The following is a 17,182-nucleotide window of genomic DNA, read 5'->3' on the forward strand; positions in this document are numbered from 1 at the left end:
CAATTTCCTTGTTTTTGAATTATTCCCATGGCTCTCAATCGTGCAGAAATGGCTTGTTGAGTTACTCCCAATGATTCTGCAAACTCCTTTTGCGTTTGACTCTGATCTTCTTCGAGTAATGTCTCTAATTCTTTGTCTTCGAATTTTTTTGGCTGTCCAGAGCGAGGCTTGTCTTCAACGTTGAAATCTCCATCCTTGAAACGTCGAAACCATTCCCTATGATATAATTTATCAGTTGGAGCAATGTCACCATAAACTTCGACAAGCATTCGATGGGCTTCAGCTGCACTTTTCTTCCAATTAAAGCAGAAAATTAGAATCTCCCGCAAATGCTGCTTGGTTAACACAAAATTCGACATTTCATACACAGTAAAAATCAAGGTTTTTGTATGAAACTCAAAGCGATATAAACTGAATATTATTAGCAGATTTCTAACCTCTCTGAAAATGCCAAAATCAGCTGTCACTATGAACCATTCACAACAGTCGGAGCCATCTTTTGGAAAATAGATCGAACTAATTTGTACTCTCAAATATAAGATTCACAAATATCTCAATAAACGAACATTTTATCGGGGATACCGCGCCACAAACTATAGGGTTCGTTACTCCAGTAACCGTCTGCAAGTTGTTTTCCCGTCTTCTTATTAAATCCGCGAGTAAGAAAAGTTATCTTTTCTGTTTTATTAGAATTAGGTTTACGTATCGCGAACTTGGAATAAAATGGGTAATTATTTATGGAAATTGCCGATGCGAAACCTAGCATTCGTAAAAGATTATCGAAAAAGTTTCTATGATGTAACATTTTACATTTCTCATTACATTTAATACTTATCAAGACTTTGCCGTGAGACGCTTTTTCGAAATAAAAATGCGATTCGGCAACTTTACGTGGTATTAATCATCAATAAGCTCATTGATATCATAAATTTCATTTTGGAAATGCAACTTCTTTTGCCGTAAATGCACCATTCGTCCCCTCATCGGGTTTAACATCGACGAATCTGATCATATTTTCGTTACGACGTATGTGTAAAAAAGTAGAGAGAAATCTCGCTTATCGCAACCTCCCATTGTCCATGTAACACTATAGAGTGAGATAATTCCGTGAGGACAATGTTGTATTATTATGGAAAATGATGCATACTACTATTACTAGGAAGTACCAAAAGAAATTGTTCCTTCTCCATTGCGAAGAGAAATTAAATTCGAATCCAAGTGTCAAACTTACTGGAATAACCGCGCCAACTAACAAGCACTTGCTTATTAGACCCTCGTTCTGTTTATCACGCGATTGACGATAAACTGTTCTTCCTCTAAGTTTTTTTCAACTCGAGCTAATTCTTGCTCATAAAAAATACCGTCTATGACTTTGTCTGCTAAATCTCGCAGTTCGTACACATGAGGGTTTCGCCAATCGAGAACATGGTTAATTTGTATTATCTCCTCGCTCTACTTAGCCTTGTATCCTTTCTCGAAGGTGTCTTCCGCCCTATTGATATGAACGATGCGTCTCCGACGCGATATTTAATCTTTCACGCATGTTTCTTTAATGTTTTTCCAACGACGAACTATATTTTCACGTGCGTTTTCTCTCGTTACTACCGCAAGTTGCATTCGTGGACGAATGACGCGTGTGATTGTAAGCGCGTACAATATCTTGCAAAACATCGATGTAGCGTCCCGTATTTTTATGCATGAAGTAATGTCACATTCCTTCAGTGTTTTGTTAAAGCGCTCGACGATGGCGATTTTGACATCTGGATTGCGCGTTACTTGAATGTCATTTTCTTTAAGAAATTTCTGTATTGATTGCGCGACAAATTCTTTGTCCGTTTATAAGTATACGATTACTCGTCCTTCGCTTTTCGCTAGTATGCGTTGGAAAGCTTTTATGACGCAGTTACTTGTTTTGTCGCGTAACGGTTCTACCCAGAGTATTTAGTTAGTACATCGATAATCACTAACTGATAGAAATAACCATCATTGTAACTTTTTAAACTTCGGAGTTTGAGCAAATCTACTCCCATACATCGTCAATGTTTGTTACGTTGTAATGCTATCGTAAAAATTTTCTACATAATAGTCGGTGTAACGTGTATGCACGTCTTGCGATTCAGCGCACGACTTCTCTCCGTGAGAAATTCGATTTAACAGCACGAATTAGATTATCCATCGCCGAATAGCTCGCATAATGCGACGGATCGTAGTATAATTTTTCAAATGTCATCGTAATCTTAGTTTTTTCCAACCGAGTAACCGATTTTTTTCTGTTTGTAAAAATGCGGGGGTATCAGTTTTTTCGTGTACGAGAAAGAATCAACGAGCTTTCCTTGTCTATTTCTTGTTTGTAATTTTTAATTTTTCTCTTTCCTCGCGCTCTCGATACAATCAGCATGAAACTCGTGCTTTCGTTATAAAAAGGAATTCGCCCAAGGTCGAAGTTTTACGCTGTTTATATTAACACTGTGCGTAGACAATAATCTTTTTCACCAGCGCAGAAGATATGTTCAACGCACGGAGTAATAGCGCAAACTGATTTCTACCGACTACTTTCACAGTTTTTCTCTCGCGCATCGCGACGTTTTCAAATCACTGATATTCGAATCTTTCACGACGTTATCATCTATGTATAGTCACGATGCTCGTCCCAACTAATTCTATTAGGCACAGCTTTTCGAAACCAAAGTTCAGTAAGTGTGCATGTTTATGATAAGATTTCGGTATGCTTTCTACTATTTCTTCAATGCTTTTCATCGCGTGATTATTCCTCGCATGATTATGCTCGCTCGAAATTTCGAAATTTTTTGTAATAATACTGGTATTACCAATGGAATGTGCGATATATTAGATGTTTGCGTAAGATCATGAAAAACGTCATCGTTTGTCATCTTGTTATCACCGGAGGCATCTTGTGTAATGTTGTCTTCTGCATTTTCATTTTCGTTGTGTGCGTCTTTCTGTCTTCGCGTTTATTGAATAAATCGCAGGTATTGTCATAATGCCTCTCTGTACATTTTTCATCTCTTACTTTCGTCGCGCGGTCAGAATTAAGAATACCACTCATCTCCGCATCGAGTCGTGTTAGGTGAGTTCCGGGCGTTTGTATTGTATTATTAGTGCTCATTGTGTTATCCGAATTTTGCGGTATGTGATTTCTTTTGACTCTCCGCCAGCGAATGATGTCGGATTCTGACGTAGCTGATATTGCATTCTCTCGAGATTTTCCGTCGAAATTAAAACCATTTTTTTTATCCTCTCCATAACGTTTTATCCTCGCTGTTTCTTGTTTAGTGATAATAAGGTCGATAGATCTGATAATATAAGATAAAAATCTTCCTCGCTGCACCAACAGCTTTCATTTATCCTTCCAATTTTTCCAATTTTTCCAATTTATTCTTACCACGTTTTACAACGATACGACGCAGAGCCGTTTTGTATTTGGTTAACCGATTTTTTTCACAATGTTCGAGCGAAACGTTACCTTTGAGTGTATTAAAAACATATTCGAAGATGTAACGAATTAGTTTTTCGTCAGCTCCACGTAAGAAGGTGCGTTGATTTTCAAATGATAGAGCGCCGCGAGAAGATAGGCGTTTTTCTTATCCGATCAAATGTGAGGTGATTTTCGTCGCACTGTGTGATTTCTTGTCATCCACCTTCACCGCGAGAAAAATCTACGACTGACACGTACAATTACCCGTACTCGCTTTTTATACGAATCCGCTAGAAAATGATGTACGCGACACGTAGATGTATTGAGTCGTATCCTCGAGAAAAGTACACGTTCGAAATCGATCCGAGATTTTTAGATCGAACAGCAAATAGCCGTGAGGTCTCGACGTAGCATTATAGTATACCTCTTCTAGAAATTTCGAATCGTCGGAATGGACTTGACTTTAAATGACAAATTTGAGCATGATTACGATTTTTGAAAACGATATAATTCGCGTTGAGCGATATATCGCGTTGATCACGCCCCTGATGGAAGAGATTCTGCAAGATAAGAATAACACTGAGATTCTTATGATGACTGCCTTTGGTGATAAGATCCACAATCGCGTCGCACGATAACGATTCTCTCATAAGATCGTCATCGTGCGATTGTGTGTGTAGTTATCACTGATTTCGGAAAAAATGGATCGTTCGAGTAATCTTCCGGACGGGATAAACCTTGGCGAAATTCAATTATATTCTTCTTCGTCGCTTTAGTATTGCCGCATCCTCAACTCTGTTCTTCGAGTTCGTTTTCACGAATATCGTATTGTAATTGACGATAGGCTTCTTGCCATTCCGCATAATAGAACAAAACTTTCGAAAGGTACATCGGACATGAGAGATAAATATTGGAGAAAAGTCTTTACAAAAATTGTTTTCTCGTATCCAGTCGGACCGCATACGATCGATATCCATGGTTTTCGGCGTACGTCCATTTTGCGAAATAAGCTACTCTATTACCGTGGCTTCAAAAGCTCAATAAAAGGAAAAATGGCGCTTAATAATATTTTCAAGAATGTACAAAAAATTTAAGGAGGAAGGGATAAGCTGATCAACGCGGCAGAGGCCCCCCACGCGGCCGGACGCGCGCTTATGTCAGTGTATCCCCAGCAAAGGCTAGCCGACGAAAGCACCACGGCGTCTTCCGAGCTGATTCTTGCCGTGATGCGACGTGTACAAGCTTATCCGCGATGAAGTCATATAATTTCTTTGGGATGTAACATCGCCGCTAACGAACTTATACGCGATGCCGCATTAAAAGCTTATGATGGAAGAAAAAAGATGTAAAAAATTTCTTGTGACTTAAATATAAAACATTTTATTTTTTACATTTGATATTTATTTTTTACATAGTGTGAAAAAGGGGAAAAAAGTTTTTGTATTTAATCAATTTTTTCAAATGTTTCAAGTATAATTTCATATCGTGAATATTTTACATTATTCACATTATTAAAGTTCAATAAAATTTCTAGTACTAAAAGATTTAATAATAATATTCATATTTTATTTTACAAAATCATGTATTACAATTTTACATTTTTATCTAAATGTATAACTAATGAGCGAAAAATTCGATGACGTTCCTATATTAAAATGAGAGAGAAAGTTTGAGAAAGATTATTCATCTATGAAGTCATAAAGAAAAGAATAACGATTATTGATAAATCTTTTACCAATACAGGCGCACATGATTTTGTCTCATTTTGTGTTACAATTTCATAAAACACAATGAGTCGAATTGCAGTAAAAAAAATTTATCGTCGACTTCTCCATTTCTTCTTTTGCTTCTCGCCTTTCTCTCTCATTTTCTACTATTAATTCCTTAATATTATTAAAGTTTAAAATTAACGAATTTTTATAATTAAATATTATACTCTTTATTTTATAGATTTCGTGCGTACGTCTTTCTAGTGTACGAACAATATATGCATAAAATTTTGGGCCACCCAAAACGAACGACTCGATATAACTTCTGCAACTGTAGCTCTCGAGTTCCTTGTATCGCCCAGAAAATTACCCGTACGCGATTCGTACTCATTCGGATTACTTAAATATATACACAAGGCAGTATCGTAATATAAAAAACACACCTATCTAATTTTTCTAAATATTCATATAATTTTAATTGCGCTAATGCTGTCGCGATTACGACATTTATTGGGGAAGCTACTACTGCCTCTTCGAGTAGCCACCTCGAAACATATATTACGAATAATATATCAGTTATCTCATGCTCTGGACTCGTGAGTAAAATCATCAGACGCTGATAGGATTTTACGTACTAGGCAGATTGATTCGCTGGCCGAATTTTTCCCAAAATGAATTTAGACAAAGCTTAGCGACCGAGCTCTCGTAAACCGGGATTCCGTACAATGTTATTTCTGTCGAGAACGATATCTTCAGATATCATTCTTTAGCCTCGACATCGTTGTCCTCGCATTCGCTCGGCCATCTGCTAGCTTCCTGTTTTAATTGTAAAAATGTATTTATATATTCGGCGAACAATCCTCCCCGTCATGTATAGGGATCGTATCGCGTAATTTTATACTGCCAGATTTCACTCAGATTTCGCTCGTCACAAGATACCTCTTCTCGATGACTTTGCGTCATTTGCAGGATACCTAGGTGCCGAATTCACGCTCTTCGGAACGATTGTGAGTGCACATTGCCCACGAGAATGTTTCGCAGCAGCTCCGACACAATGCGAAAAGCAACTTTCCTTTTATCCTGTACAGGAGTACCGGGTGAAATAGATTACGCGGTGGGAGTACTTTACACCATACAAGACTCTCAACAGAGTCAAAAATTAATATTTGGCGCTTTACTGATTAATTCATTACATTCCTTGCCGATATAAATATCAGGGTGACCGTGCGGGAAAGCATCCGTTTTCAACACATACGAATACAGAGAGCATATGTCCACATAGCGTATTTTCTCTGTACCCGTAATTTCGTATCGGGTAGCAATGTTTCCTGTGCGACCGAAAAACGCATCGTGCGGATCGAGAGGATCGGATTTTATTAATATATGATTCTTGAGATCACTCATCTCGGGATTTTCAGGCATTTCCCGGTCGAAATCGTATTCCCATTTTTCTATAACGTGGTAGCCCTGTTTTCGAAGACGATATGTCGATGCGCTCGTAACGCGCGTCAATTATATCATTACGATCTGCGGACTAAAGCTTTCTATCGCGATTCATCCGATAGCACGTCGGACAACCATGCCAGAAGCACCCGTGAAACTGAAGCATGTAATCCGTTGTATTCCGTTTGCCGACTCCGACTCGTAGTGTCCGTCAACGTGCTTGCCGTCAATTTTGTATTCGTGTTCTCGTCTCGCGTGAATTATACTACGAGTCGGAGTCGGCAAACAGAATGTAACGTTTTGTGCTTCAATTTCACAAGTATTTTTGGCATGGTTGTCCGACGTGTTATCGGATGAATCGCGACAGAACGGGGCTACCACGTGATGATCGAGTTCGAGCTCTTACCACATTAGCCACTTTAAAGTTTTTCGCGAATGTCTGTCCGTATTTTTGTATCTGCCTGAAGGAATGAAATTTTGCGAAAAACTTTCATGCACGAGGAAGCGATAGTTGTGCATTCCTCGAACGGACATATATTACTGCGTTCTAGAAAGATCTTTGTAAACGCTATGTACGAGCGTCGGAGAAGATCTACACCGTTACGGCAATATTTAACAATTTCGAATTGAAAATTAAAAATAAAGTTTGACCGTATCATTTCCTCGTGCCATTTTGTAAATCGTTCACGTTCTTCGGACTTCATTTGATCGGGAGAATAATATCTCGCGTCGGGTACCGATGTACGTTTGATTCGCCTTTGTATTAAATAAATGGGGAAAGATGCCTTTACCCAATGTATCCTTCAGTCCGAAAGCTTTGGACAAATCAGATAAACGCATCGGCAAATAATTTACGCTGTCTATAAATTTAATGTTCCCGATCGACATCACTATAATTTTCGTCCCATTTAAAATTACCCGCGATTCTTCCGTAATTTCCGAGTTTTCGATTAAATATTTGAAAATAAATTGCGCGTCGAACGCTTTTGCATTATGTGCTATACAAATGATCTTTTTAAAACATTTTGTTGTTTGCATTATGAGATTACAAATTGTTTAACCGGGTCATTTCGAAATATAAATTCGCGCACTCCGTACCAACAACGTCGCACTGACATATCCTCTATCCCCGCACATGTTTCGCAAATTTGTGATGCGACGCAAAGAGATGAAACATGAATTTGTACGTTTTCGGTTCCTTCACACGTCTTGTCCTATCGCGTTTCGAAATCGTAGAACATGAATGCGACGCGATCTCTTTTGTATTTATAATTTACTCTACCTTCGGACTCATTCTCGTGCAGTTTCTTCCTGTATCACTCGTACCTTCCCTCGGATTCTCGGTAACGATTTTACATCGAAAAGGGCGCATGAAGCAAAAATGATTCGAAGGCCGCTGCGATCGGCAAGTTTTACAATATGCTGTCTCGCATTCGTGCCTCGACTTTGACTTTACGAATCGCCCGCAATTGTTATAAATTTTTACCGACTCGCAAACGCTTGCAGGAGATTGTTCGTGATAGGATCTTTCTGCGTGATGACGTTCGAAACATGAAATACCGTAAAACGTACGATTACACCTAATTAGATTCTCGTCGAGCGATTCACACGACGCGTAACAGCGTGGGTATTTTTTCGTGCAGCGGTGATCTCTATCTTTACAATAGCCCATGTTACACGCGACGCAATTTCCTCCGCGAGAGCCAACAGCGGCTTTTACATTTAATATCGGATTGTAATGTCGCCTACGTTCGTAATACATTATATTTAATCTAATAAAGGACTCACGCCCTAGAGAGGTAAGTAACACGCAATCGTCAAATAACGGATTCTCATCGTCCAAAAGTGTTAAAATTGTACATCATTATAGCAATATTTTTGACAACGAGATACCGATTAAAACGCTCGATTTCGCGAATTTCGCATCCCACCTCAGGAATTGTGACTCCAGCGTTTCTCATTAGTTCTCTCGCTAATTCGGATTGTAACAAAGAACTCTGTCGTCTTATATAATACAATTCCATTTTTCATGGAGTTTATCCATACGTAAATTTCCACGTTCGCAATGCACTTGCGCCACTATAAGTAGAAAACACAAATTATCCGAATTATTTAATTGCAAAATCGAACGTTTTGCTATGTCTTCGCGCGTTAAATGATTTACTATATAATAACTTGCGGCCACGACTCGCAGATGCCGCGATGTTGAAAACACGTACGTTGAAATTTTTCGCCATATCGATTCCTCCGGCACTTTGAACTACCGAACTTACGAGTCCCCATATATCCTCGGAAGTTAAATCGCGTACCGGATAAAGCGATAGTCCTTCGGACCATACATTAGATTCGTCGAATCGAACGATATTCCTACGTAATCGCCCTACCGTAATTCGCACAAACGTATACACGTAGATTTCGCGGAACGCGTTTTCTAACCAGTAAACGATATTCGCGCCTTCGTGTATTGGCTGTATCACGAAACTTGCCTCTCCTCCGAAAATGCCGAAATTTCTGAAACGTTTTCCGCCCGTAACTCTAAGAAATTAAATTGTTCGCCAACCTCGTGTCGATAATGCTGCTGCTGATGACACTGTTGCTGCTGATGCTCCTCGATCGATTAAATGTGCGTGAAACGTTATAAGTGATACCATTAATATGAAAAACAAAAATTTATTGTTAGAGTGTATGGATTTAGGAAAACCTTGTTGAAATTTCCGATTATTAAATTATCCTGCCTTTTTGCAGCTCGGCTACGGTAGAAAACTCTCTACTAGGTAAGAAAGAGAGAGAGAGAGAGAGAGAGAGAGAGAGAGAGAGAGAGTGAGAGGGAGGATGAGAAAAAAACATGTACGTGCATGTATCATCGTGTCACTCGTTTCATGCGTAACAAGTAGATCGCAACTAAACGCCCTCGTCAGACGATGCATTGCGCCGATGCATTCTGCCTACCTTCCGTACGCGACTCGCAATTTGCTCACTATTTTTGCTTATAATTCAAAAACTAAGTTAAGAATAAATTTTTGCATAGGAAAAATTGTCTTAGAATTATGTCAGAAATACGTTATTTTAAAAACAAATGTTTGTTCTGAGACACCTTATATTTCAGAAACCTAACCTTTTCTCGATACAAAACAAGATGTATTTTCTTATCATAATAATGACTGATTTATAATCTTTTTATTAAGAATACTAAGCTATTGATATATACTGATGTCTATAAAGTCCCAAGCCATATTTCTTGAAAATGGTAGATATGGGAAAATGTCTTAGACAAAAGTTATAGGACATTAAGAGATACGTATGATATACATATATATTAGGTGTTGGAATTAATTCGTAGCGTTTTACAAGTGATGGGAAGTACTTTCATTAATGTATTTTTTAATGCTCATGTGAAATAAATAACATTCTTTCATTAAAAAACGCTACGAATTAATTCCAACACCTAATATATATATATATATATATATATATATATATATATATATATTATATATATATTAAAAGTATATTCTATTCATTGTAAGGATGAAAAAAAGTCATATAAATATGGATTCGGAAACGCTTCCTTTCCAAGTTATAAACATTTTTTTATTTTATACTTATATCTATATTTTATTTTATATTTATATCTATATTTTATTTTATATTTGTATTTATTTTTTATTTTATATTTATATCTATATTTCCATTAGAGAAATTGCTGGAAATGATTTCCTTCCACATCGATGCATGCTTCGCATAGATTGTCGAAGCATGCATCGATGTGGAGTTCAAAAATTTTCGGAGTATTTCATATTTTTAAATCCTTTGAAGATTTGAATCCTTTAGATTTTTATTTATGGGAACATCTTAAGACCCTCGTGTATATACTTTTGTTATCGTGTATAATACTTCTGTTGTCATGTATAATACTACTATTGAAGTACTCCGAAATCGTATTATTGTGTGAAAAAATACAAAATACTCCGAGTATTTTAGAAATCATTTCCAGCAGTTTCTATAATGAAAATATAGATATAAGTATAAAATAAAAATTAGATACTAGTACAAAACAAAATATATATATAACCATAATATGAAATATAGATATAAGTATAAAATAAAATATAGGTATAAGTATAAAATAAAAAAAATTGTTTATAACTTGGAAAAGAAGCGTTTCCGAACTCATATTTATATGACTTTTTTTCATCCTTACAATGAGTGAAACATGCTTTTAAAGTTTGGCCACCTATTTCTGAAACACCCTGTGTTTGTGTGTGTGTGTGTGTGTGTGTGTGTGTATCATATGACTACTTCCCAATAAACATCAATTTAACTATAATATATATATATATATATTAATTATAATTCCTCACGATATAATTGTAATATTCGTTATAGTTATTGTTCAGTGGTAAATTGTAACTAACAGTTAATATATTTTTAATATTAATAATATATAAGTATTATACGTATCTTTTACATGAGATAATTGAGTATTTAATCTTGATCGGCACACGCACATACGTTCATTGATGAAGGTACTTCAAGAGATGGCCTATGTACACGTATAATTTGAATACAAGATGTAATTACAAAATGGCTGGCACATCGATCCTAGCGATCCTAGAATCATTTCCCGTACAGCACGTGTGTGCGCGTGCATGCGGACAGGCGGACGGACGGGGTGGGCATGCGGGCGGGCGGGCGGACGAGCGTGCGGGCATGTGTGCAGGCTTGCGTGTGGGCGTGCATATACCCGCGTATGAGCATGATTGATCAATATATAACATGCTCTGCACATATTAATTGGGGGTTTCAGAAATCTCTCAGAAGCTTTGTATTTGCGCTGAAAGAACTATATATTACAGGAACTTCAAACATCAGATTTCAATCAAAATAATTGCAGAAATGTTGCAGTTGTAATACTTCAAAGAAGATATTCTCAGAAATATTACAACATGTGATGATACACAATTGAGACATTAAAGGGTCCCTGTAACATAAGGAACAGTGAAACTTTTGTTATCAGGAAAGATGATGCTGGAGCTTGTATAACCAAACTTGATCGAGGTCGATAGTACGGACTTTTTTAATTTCAAATTCGATAATAGTGACATCTTTCATTTATTTCTTATATTAACTATATATCGTTGTGTCTCACTCAAACGTATTCATCTCTCCTTATCTAACATATTGCAACATCATCTCTTAGAAGATCGAACGCATACAATTATTGCTTTGTTTACCATTTCGAGTATTCGCTCAGCGTTCGTATATATGTCATTTGCAGATTAATGTAAATCTTCCTTTTGAAGCTCTTAATCTTAGTTTTATAAACTCAGTATTGTTTCTGCACGTAATACGCTTAGTGTTGCACTGTCATTTGATCCATATGAGCTATAAAACTTTTATATTTAGGAAATATCTACATCAGGTAACAACTTTACGAGTTGAAAAAAAATATAAGTTTTTAACTTTTTTCTCGATTTTAGTATAAAGTCAACACTACCAGATTTTACGTCTTTAATCTTGTAAAAGGATTTTTGATTTCGTTTAATAAATTCGGAAATTTATATCGATCTGCAACGTGACATTTTAGCCACTCCAGAGTAGGTTTACTAAGAGGATTCTAACACAGATCCTCTGAGGAGAGCGCGGAGGATACTCGTCAGCGAAAGGAAGCGGAGCACGAGAGAATACTCATAGACGCGGAGATGAATTACACACCCGCAGCTGCCCACTATCCTCCCCAAAAATGCGTCGCGATATTACGAGGGCAAGTCAATAAGTTTTTAGAACAACATAGTAAAACACATTTTTTTTGATCGATTCATTTTTATTTCTCAACATAGTTTCCTTTCAGCTCGATACACTTGATTCAACGATTCTCCAATCTTTTCAAGTCGTCCGAATAATATGATTTATCGAAAAGTCTCTGTTTCGGCGATGAGCTGCTCTCTGGTGGTGAATCTCTTTCCTCCGAACCATTTCTTCAGGTTTGGAAATAAGAAATAGTTGCAGGAGGCTAAATCTGGCGAATATGCTGGATGGGGAAGCAATTCATAGCGGAATTCGTTGAATTTAGCCATCGGTGCCGGGCACGTGTGAACCCGTGCATTATCTTGATGGAAGAGCACTTTCTTCGCCAAATGGGGTTTTTTCTTTAAAATGTTGTTAAAATGGTCCAATAAGGCTGCGTAGTAATCGCCATTGATCGTTTGCTTCGACGGAAGGTAATCGATATGAATTATACCGCGTGCATCCCAAAAAACTGTGGTCATCACCTTTCCGGCCGACTTTACGATCTTTGCCTTCTTCGGAGCTGGTTCACTCGGTGAAATCCATGTTTTGACTGTTCCTTCGTCTCGGGTGTGAAATAATGAATCCATGTTTCGTCCACAGCAATGAATCTACGCTGAAATTCATCTGGATTACGATGAAACATCTCCAAACATTGTTTTGAAATCGTCACACGGTCGCGGTCCACAGTGAGCAAACACGGCATCCATCTTGCCGATGGCTTTTTCATACCCAATTATTCGTGCAAAATTGAAATCACTGTGCCATGTGATATGCCTGTGACCTCAACAAGCTCGCGCACTTTCACTCGTCGATCAGTCAAATCAATATCGTGGACTTTATCGAAGATTTCTGGCGTAGCAACCTCAATTGGACGTCCCGAACGAAGTGCATCACATGTGGATGTACAACCATGTTTAAATTCATTCACCCAATTGTATACAGTCGCAAACGCTGGTGCAGATGTGCTATGAACATTGTCCAATTCGGCTTTGATTTCTTTCGGTGTTAAACCTTTCATATGTAGATGTTTGATCACTATACAAAACTCGTTTTTTTCCATTTTGCAAAAAATACAAAGATTGTTCGCTTTAATCGTCTACAGAAATAAAATCACGCAATTCCGCTCAAAATTTGATAGTAATCAGCTGAAAGATACTACTTGTTAAAAAGTAATGTGACATGACACTGCGAGTGCCCTCTGACAGGTTTTCTAAGAACTTATTAACTCGTATATAACTTTAAAAATATGTTACTATCTCTATTACAGAGAACGTAAGATGAGCAAGGAAAAGAAGAAAAAAAGTCGATCAGTGTACGAAAAGAAATATCCACACACACAGGAAGATATACGAAATGCATTAAAAGAAAAGGGCATATCGACATGCATGGCTGCCGTTATATACAAAGTGCTAAGAAGTACTCTGTACGCGAAGTACAAAGATATCATTTCAATCGAAGATGTGAGAGGACCGAGTATCTACTTAACAGCTGAAGAAGAAAAAATGTTAGTAGATAGGATTTTTTACTGCGGTGAAAGAGGTTTTCCGATTTCAACAAAGTTTCTACTATAATACTACAATTCGTGCAAAAAGTGACTGAAACAGGAAGAGAAACTCCTTTAAAAAATAACCAGCTAGGCAGACATTGGTGAATTAGTTTTGTAGATGACATCCTGAAAGGTCAAGAGTTGCTCAAAATTGAATATGAATCCTGTTTTGAAAAAAGCTTTGGATGCAATGTCAAATTTATCACAAATTATTTAAAATAGTTTTAAAGCTTGTGATCTTTCACCATTTTCTTCTGAGGCTACGGATTTTAATGTTTTGAATAAAAATGGAGAGTCAATAAAACATGTAAATCAAGAATTGTTAGTTACGAGTACAGAAGAAGGAGATGCTAAAAAACATCTTAAATATATAGAACAAGGATTATCTCCTGATATTTTTAAAGAGTTTAAGTATGCATTATCTAGTAGATGTTTTAAAATCAGTAACAGTACTAATGAAGGACTTTTCCAATATTAATTGGATATAAAATGTCTGCATATACAATTAAATTAAATATTTAATTTAAAATTATAACCTATTAATATTTTATTTGGGAGAAAAAGAGATAGTAAGTGATTTGTCTGCGAATGTAAACTCCGGAGAAAACATAAATGATATATTAATTGACATAAACTTAGTAGTTGACATATCTCCAATATTAGATATTAGTAATCTATCAATGATTATAGTACCTAAAAACGACGGAAGTGATGTCATATGTTTAGATGTAGATGTTGAAGATCTCATTGAGTCTCCAAAACTTTCCTATTTAACAAAGAATGTAGAATTTGTCGATGACTACTGATCTATTCTTTAAAGGTTTTGTGAACTATTATTGTGTAAAATAAACTATTATAATTTTTTACTATTTTATTTGTTATTTTTTTATTAGATGAAAGATGAGAATGAAAATGAAAAAGAACAATAATATTACAGTGGGTAGAGAAACTAAAGAAGCTCAAAATCTTTTTGATTTTATGGAATCTATTCAACAACTTTTTATACTGTTGATTTCTTGCAAGATTCGTAAAATAGTATTAAAAATATTTAGATAACTTAAAACCTAAATTAATACAAATAACTTAATTATTTTTGTATTTGCTGTAGATGATATAATTCGAATGAAAGTATTTTGAATGTAAGTGAAAGCGATATAATAACTGTAAAAATGATTGAACATGCAACGAGAAGCCATAGTGTTATGTTTAAGGAATTGCAATCAAATGTTAATATAGACGAACAAGTTTTCAATATTAGTTCTGTAAAAAATAATTTGTGTTTATAACATTTTTATTTAAAAAATTACATAAACAAAATTTTAAAAATTTATTGTAGAGTTAAGTACGAGCGATAAAAAAAGTCAAAATAATTCTGGTCTATCAAATGCAAATATGAAAACTGATGAAAAATATAATGAAAATGTCAATCAAAAAATCGTTTTGAAAGATATTGAAAATCAGATGTTTCATGAACTTTAAGATTTATATAAAATTCTAATATTTATTGTATTGATAGATACTATTTAATTTTTTGTAACAAGTCTTACAGATATCCACACATTTTTTGTAACAAATTCTTACAGATGTCCACACTGAAACTAATGAAAATAAAGGAACAGAGAACATTCCTTTAATGTTAAAAAAATCCTTGAGTTGGCTTGCAGATATTATAAACAATAAGAAAAAAAGTCTGCTAGAAAAGCTTTCACCGCACTAACTACTGAGGAGTAGCAAGAATAACAATTAAAAATAGAAAAAGAAAAATTAAAAAAACAGAAAGAAGTCGAAGAACGAAAAATTTAGAGAAGAAACGGAGAAAAAAAGGCTAAAAAAACGCAAATTAAAAAGGCTGCACTTGAAGAAAAAAGGAAGCTGAATCAAGAGATTAAAAAATTGATGGCGCAAAAAAAAGCAATTAGAATCAAACAAAAAAAAATTGATTAACTACTATTGTAAATACAAAAAGTCTTTTTTAATAAGAAATGGTTTAAACGTATTGCCAAAGATTCTGTCCAATATGTATTTTATAACATTAATTCTTAATCTCTTAAGTTAGTTTTTATTTTAAAAAATTTTAAATTCATAAAATGTTATGTTAAATAAGTTACAGTACTTACTAGGCTGATAAGGTGTTATGTTGTTTCTATGAGATTTAATACTAAAAAGAGCGTTTATAAAAAATAAATTTCTCTTTTTAAGATAAATAATAAATCGTTTATTAAACAAATAATAAATAATAAATCATTTATCAGATAAAATAATAAACACTTCTTTTATTTTAAGTATTTCCGTTCAACAAGATAAAACTTTTATCATTTATTTATTTAAAATTATCAAAATCATTTTTAATACATTATAAAAGTTATGGCCAATTATTGAGACCTCAAAAATTAGACGCTGGGACAGCTATTTTTGATTGTTCAGTCATTGGGACATTAGGGATCTATCATTATTTGTGTCTATAATTAATTTAATATTTCAGAAAATATTGTTTTTTTATACGTGTTAGACAAAAAACAGTAATACCTTTCGATTTAGTACAAATTATTTTATAATAAAATTGATTTGCATGATTGTGCATTATATTTGAAAAAGATTATCTTGCTTAAACGATCAGTTATTAGTACTTCTACTTTATGTTTTGACTTTTTTGCAAATTTTTCCAAAATGAAGCAAAAACGTGTATATCTCTACAGGACTTTTTTTTAATTTATCGATCCTCTGCACGCTCTCGAAGTTTTGTCATTTAAATTTTAAATACCTTGTATAGGGTGTGCTAAAAGTAAACAATAAATCTTTCGCACATGGGTAGAATGGATTAAACTGAAAAGAAAAGCCCTCTAACAATTTTACAATTTTTGCAATAGTTAACAAGATATTAATTGCTAAAAATGGCCAAAAATTGGTTTTCAATAATATTTTACTCAAATACTATCAACTTTACAGAAAACTGCACAAAAATTATTTATTTTCTTTTTATAGAGCTCTAAGAAGTGTTTTAGAATTTTTTCAGATTTTTTTAATACCGTATTTTCTTATGTTGGTGAAAATAAGAAAACGAAGTTTTCTAAAAGATTAAAAAAAAATTCTGAAAAAATTTTTAGAGCTCTATGAAAAAAATAAAAACAATTTTTGTATCTTGCAGTTTTCCTGTAAAGTTGATAGTATTTGAGTAAAAAATTATTAAAGAATCAATTTTTTGGACAATATTAATATCTTGTTAACTATTGCGAAAATTGCAAAATGGTAGAGAACTTT

At 35.0% G+C, this 17,182-nt stretch overlaps 1 protein-coding gene and 1 pseudogene across 1 annotated transcript; one reads left to right on the top strand and one right to left on the bottom strand.

Annotated features, from left to right (window-relative positions):
* Positions 1-2,290: 2,290 nt before the first annotated feature.
* On the bottom strand, positions 2,291-4,467 carry LOC147908471 (uncharacterized; annotated as a pseudogene).
* Positions 4,468-15,039: 10,572 nt separating this feature from the next.
* LOC147908472 (uncharacterized) lies at positions 15,040-16,865 on the top strand (the record flags this gene model as incomplete). Its single annotated transcript, XM_087409426.1, is given in 3 exon segments — positions 15,040-15,202; positions 15,508-15,632; positions 15,634-16,865. Coding segments are annotated over 3 exon segments (408 nt in total), but the record flags the coding sequence as incomplete, so codon positions are not given.
* Between the last annotated feature and the right edge of the window lie 317 nt (positions 16,866-17,182).

The sequence above is a fragment of the Acromyrmex echinatior genome, chromosome 9 (genome assembly GCF_024713525.1).
Source record: "Acromyrmex echinatior isolate Ae372 chromosome 9, ASM2471352v2, whole genome shotgun sequence".
NCBI classification, from domain to species: Eukaryota; Metazoa; Arthropoda; class Insecta; order Hymenoptera; family Formicidae; genus Acromyrmex; species Acromyrmex echinatior.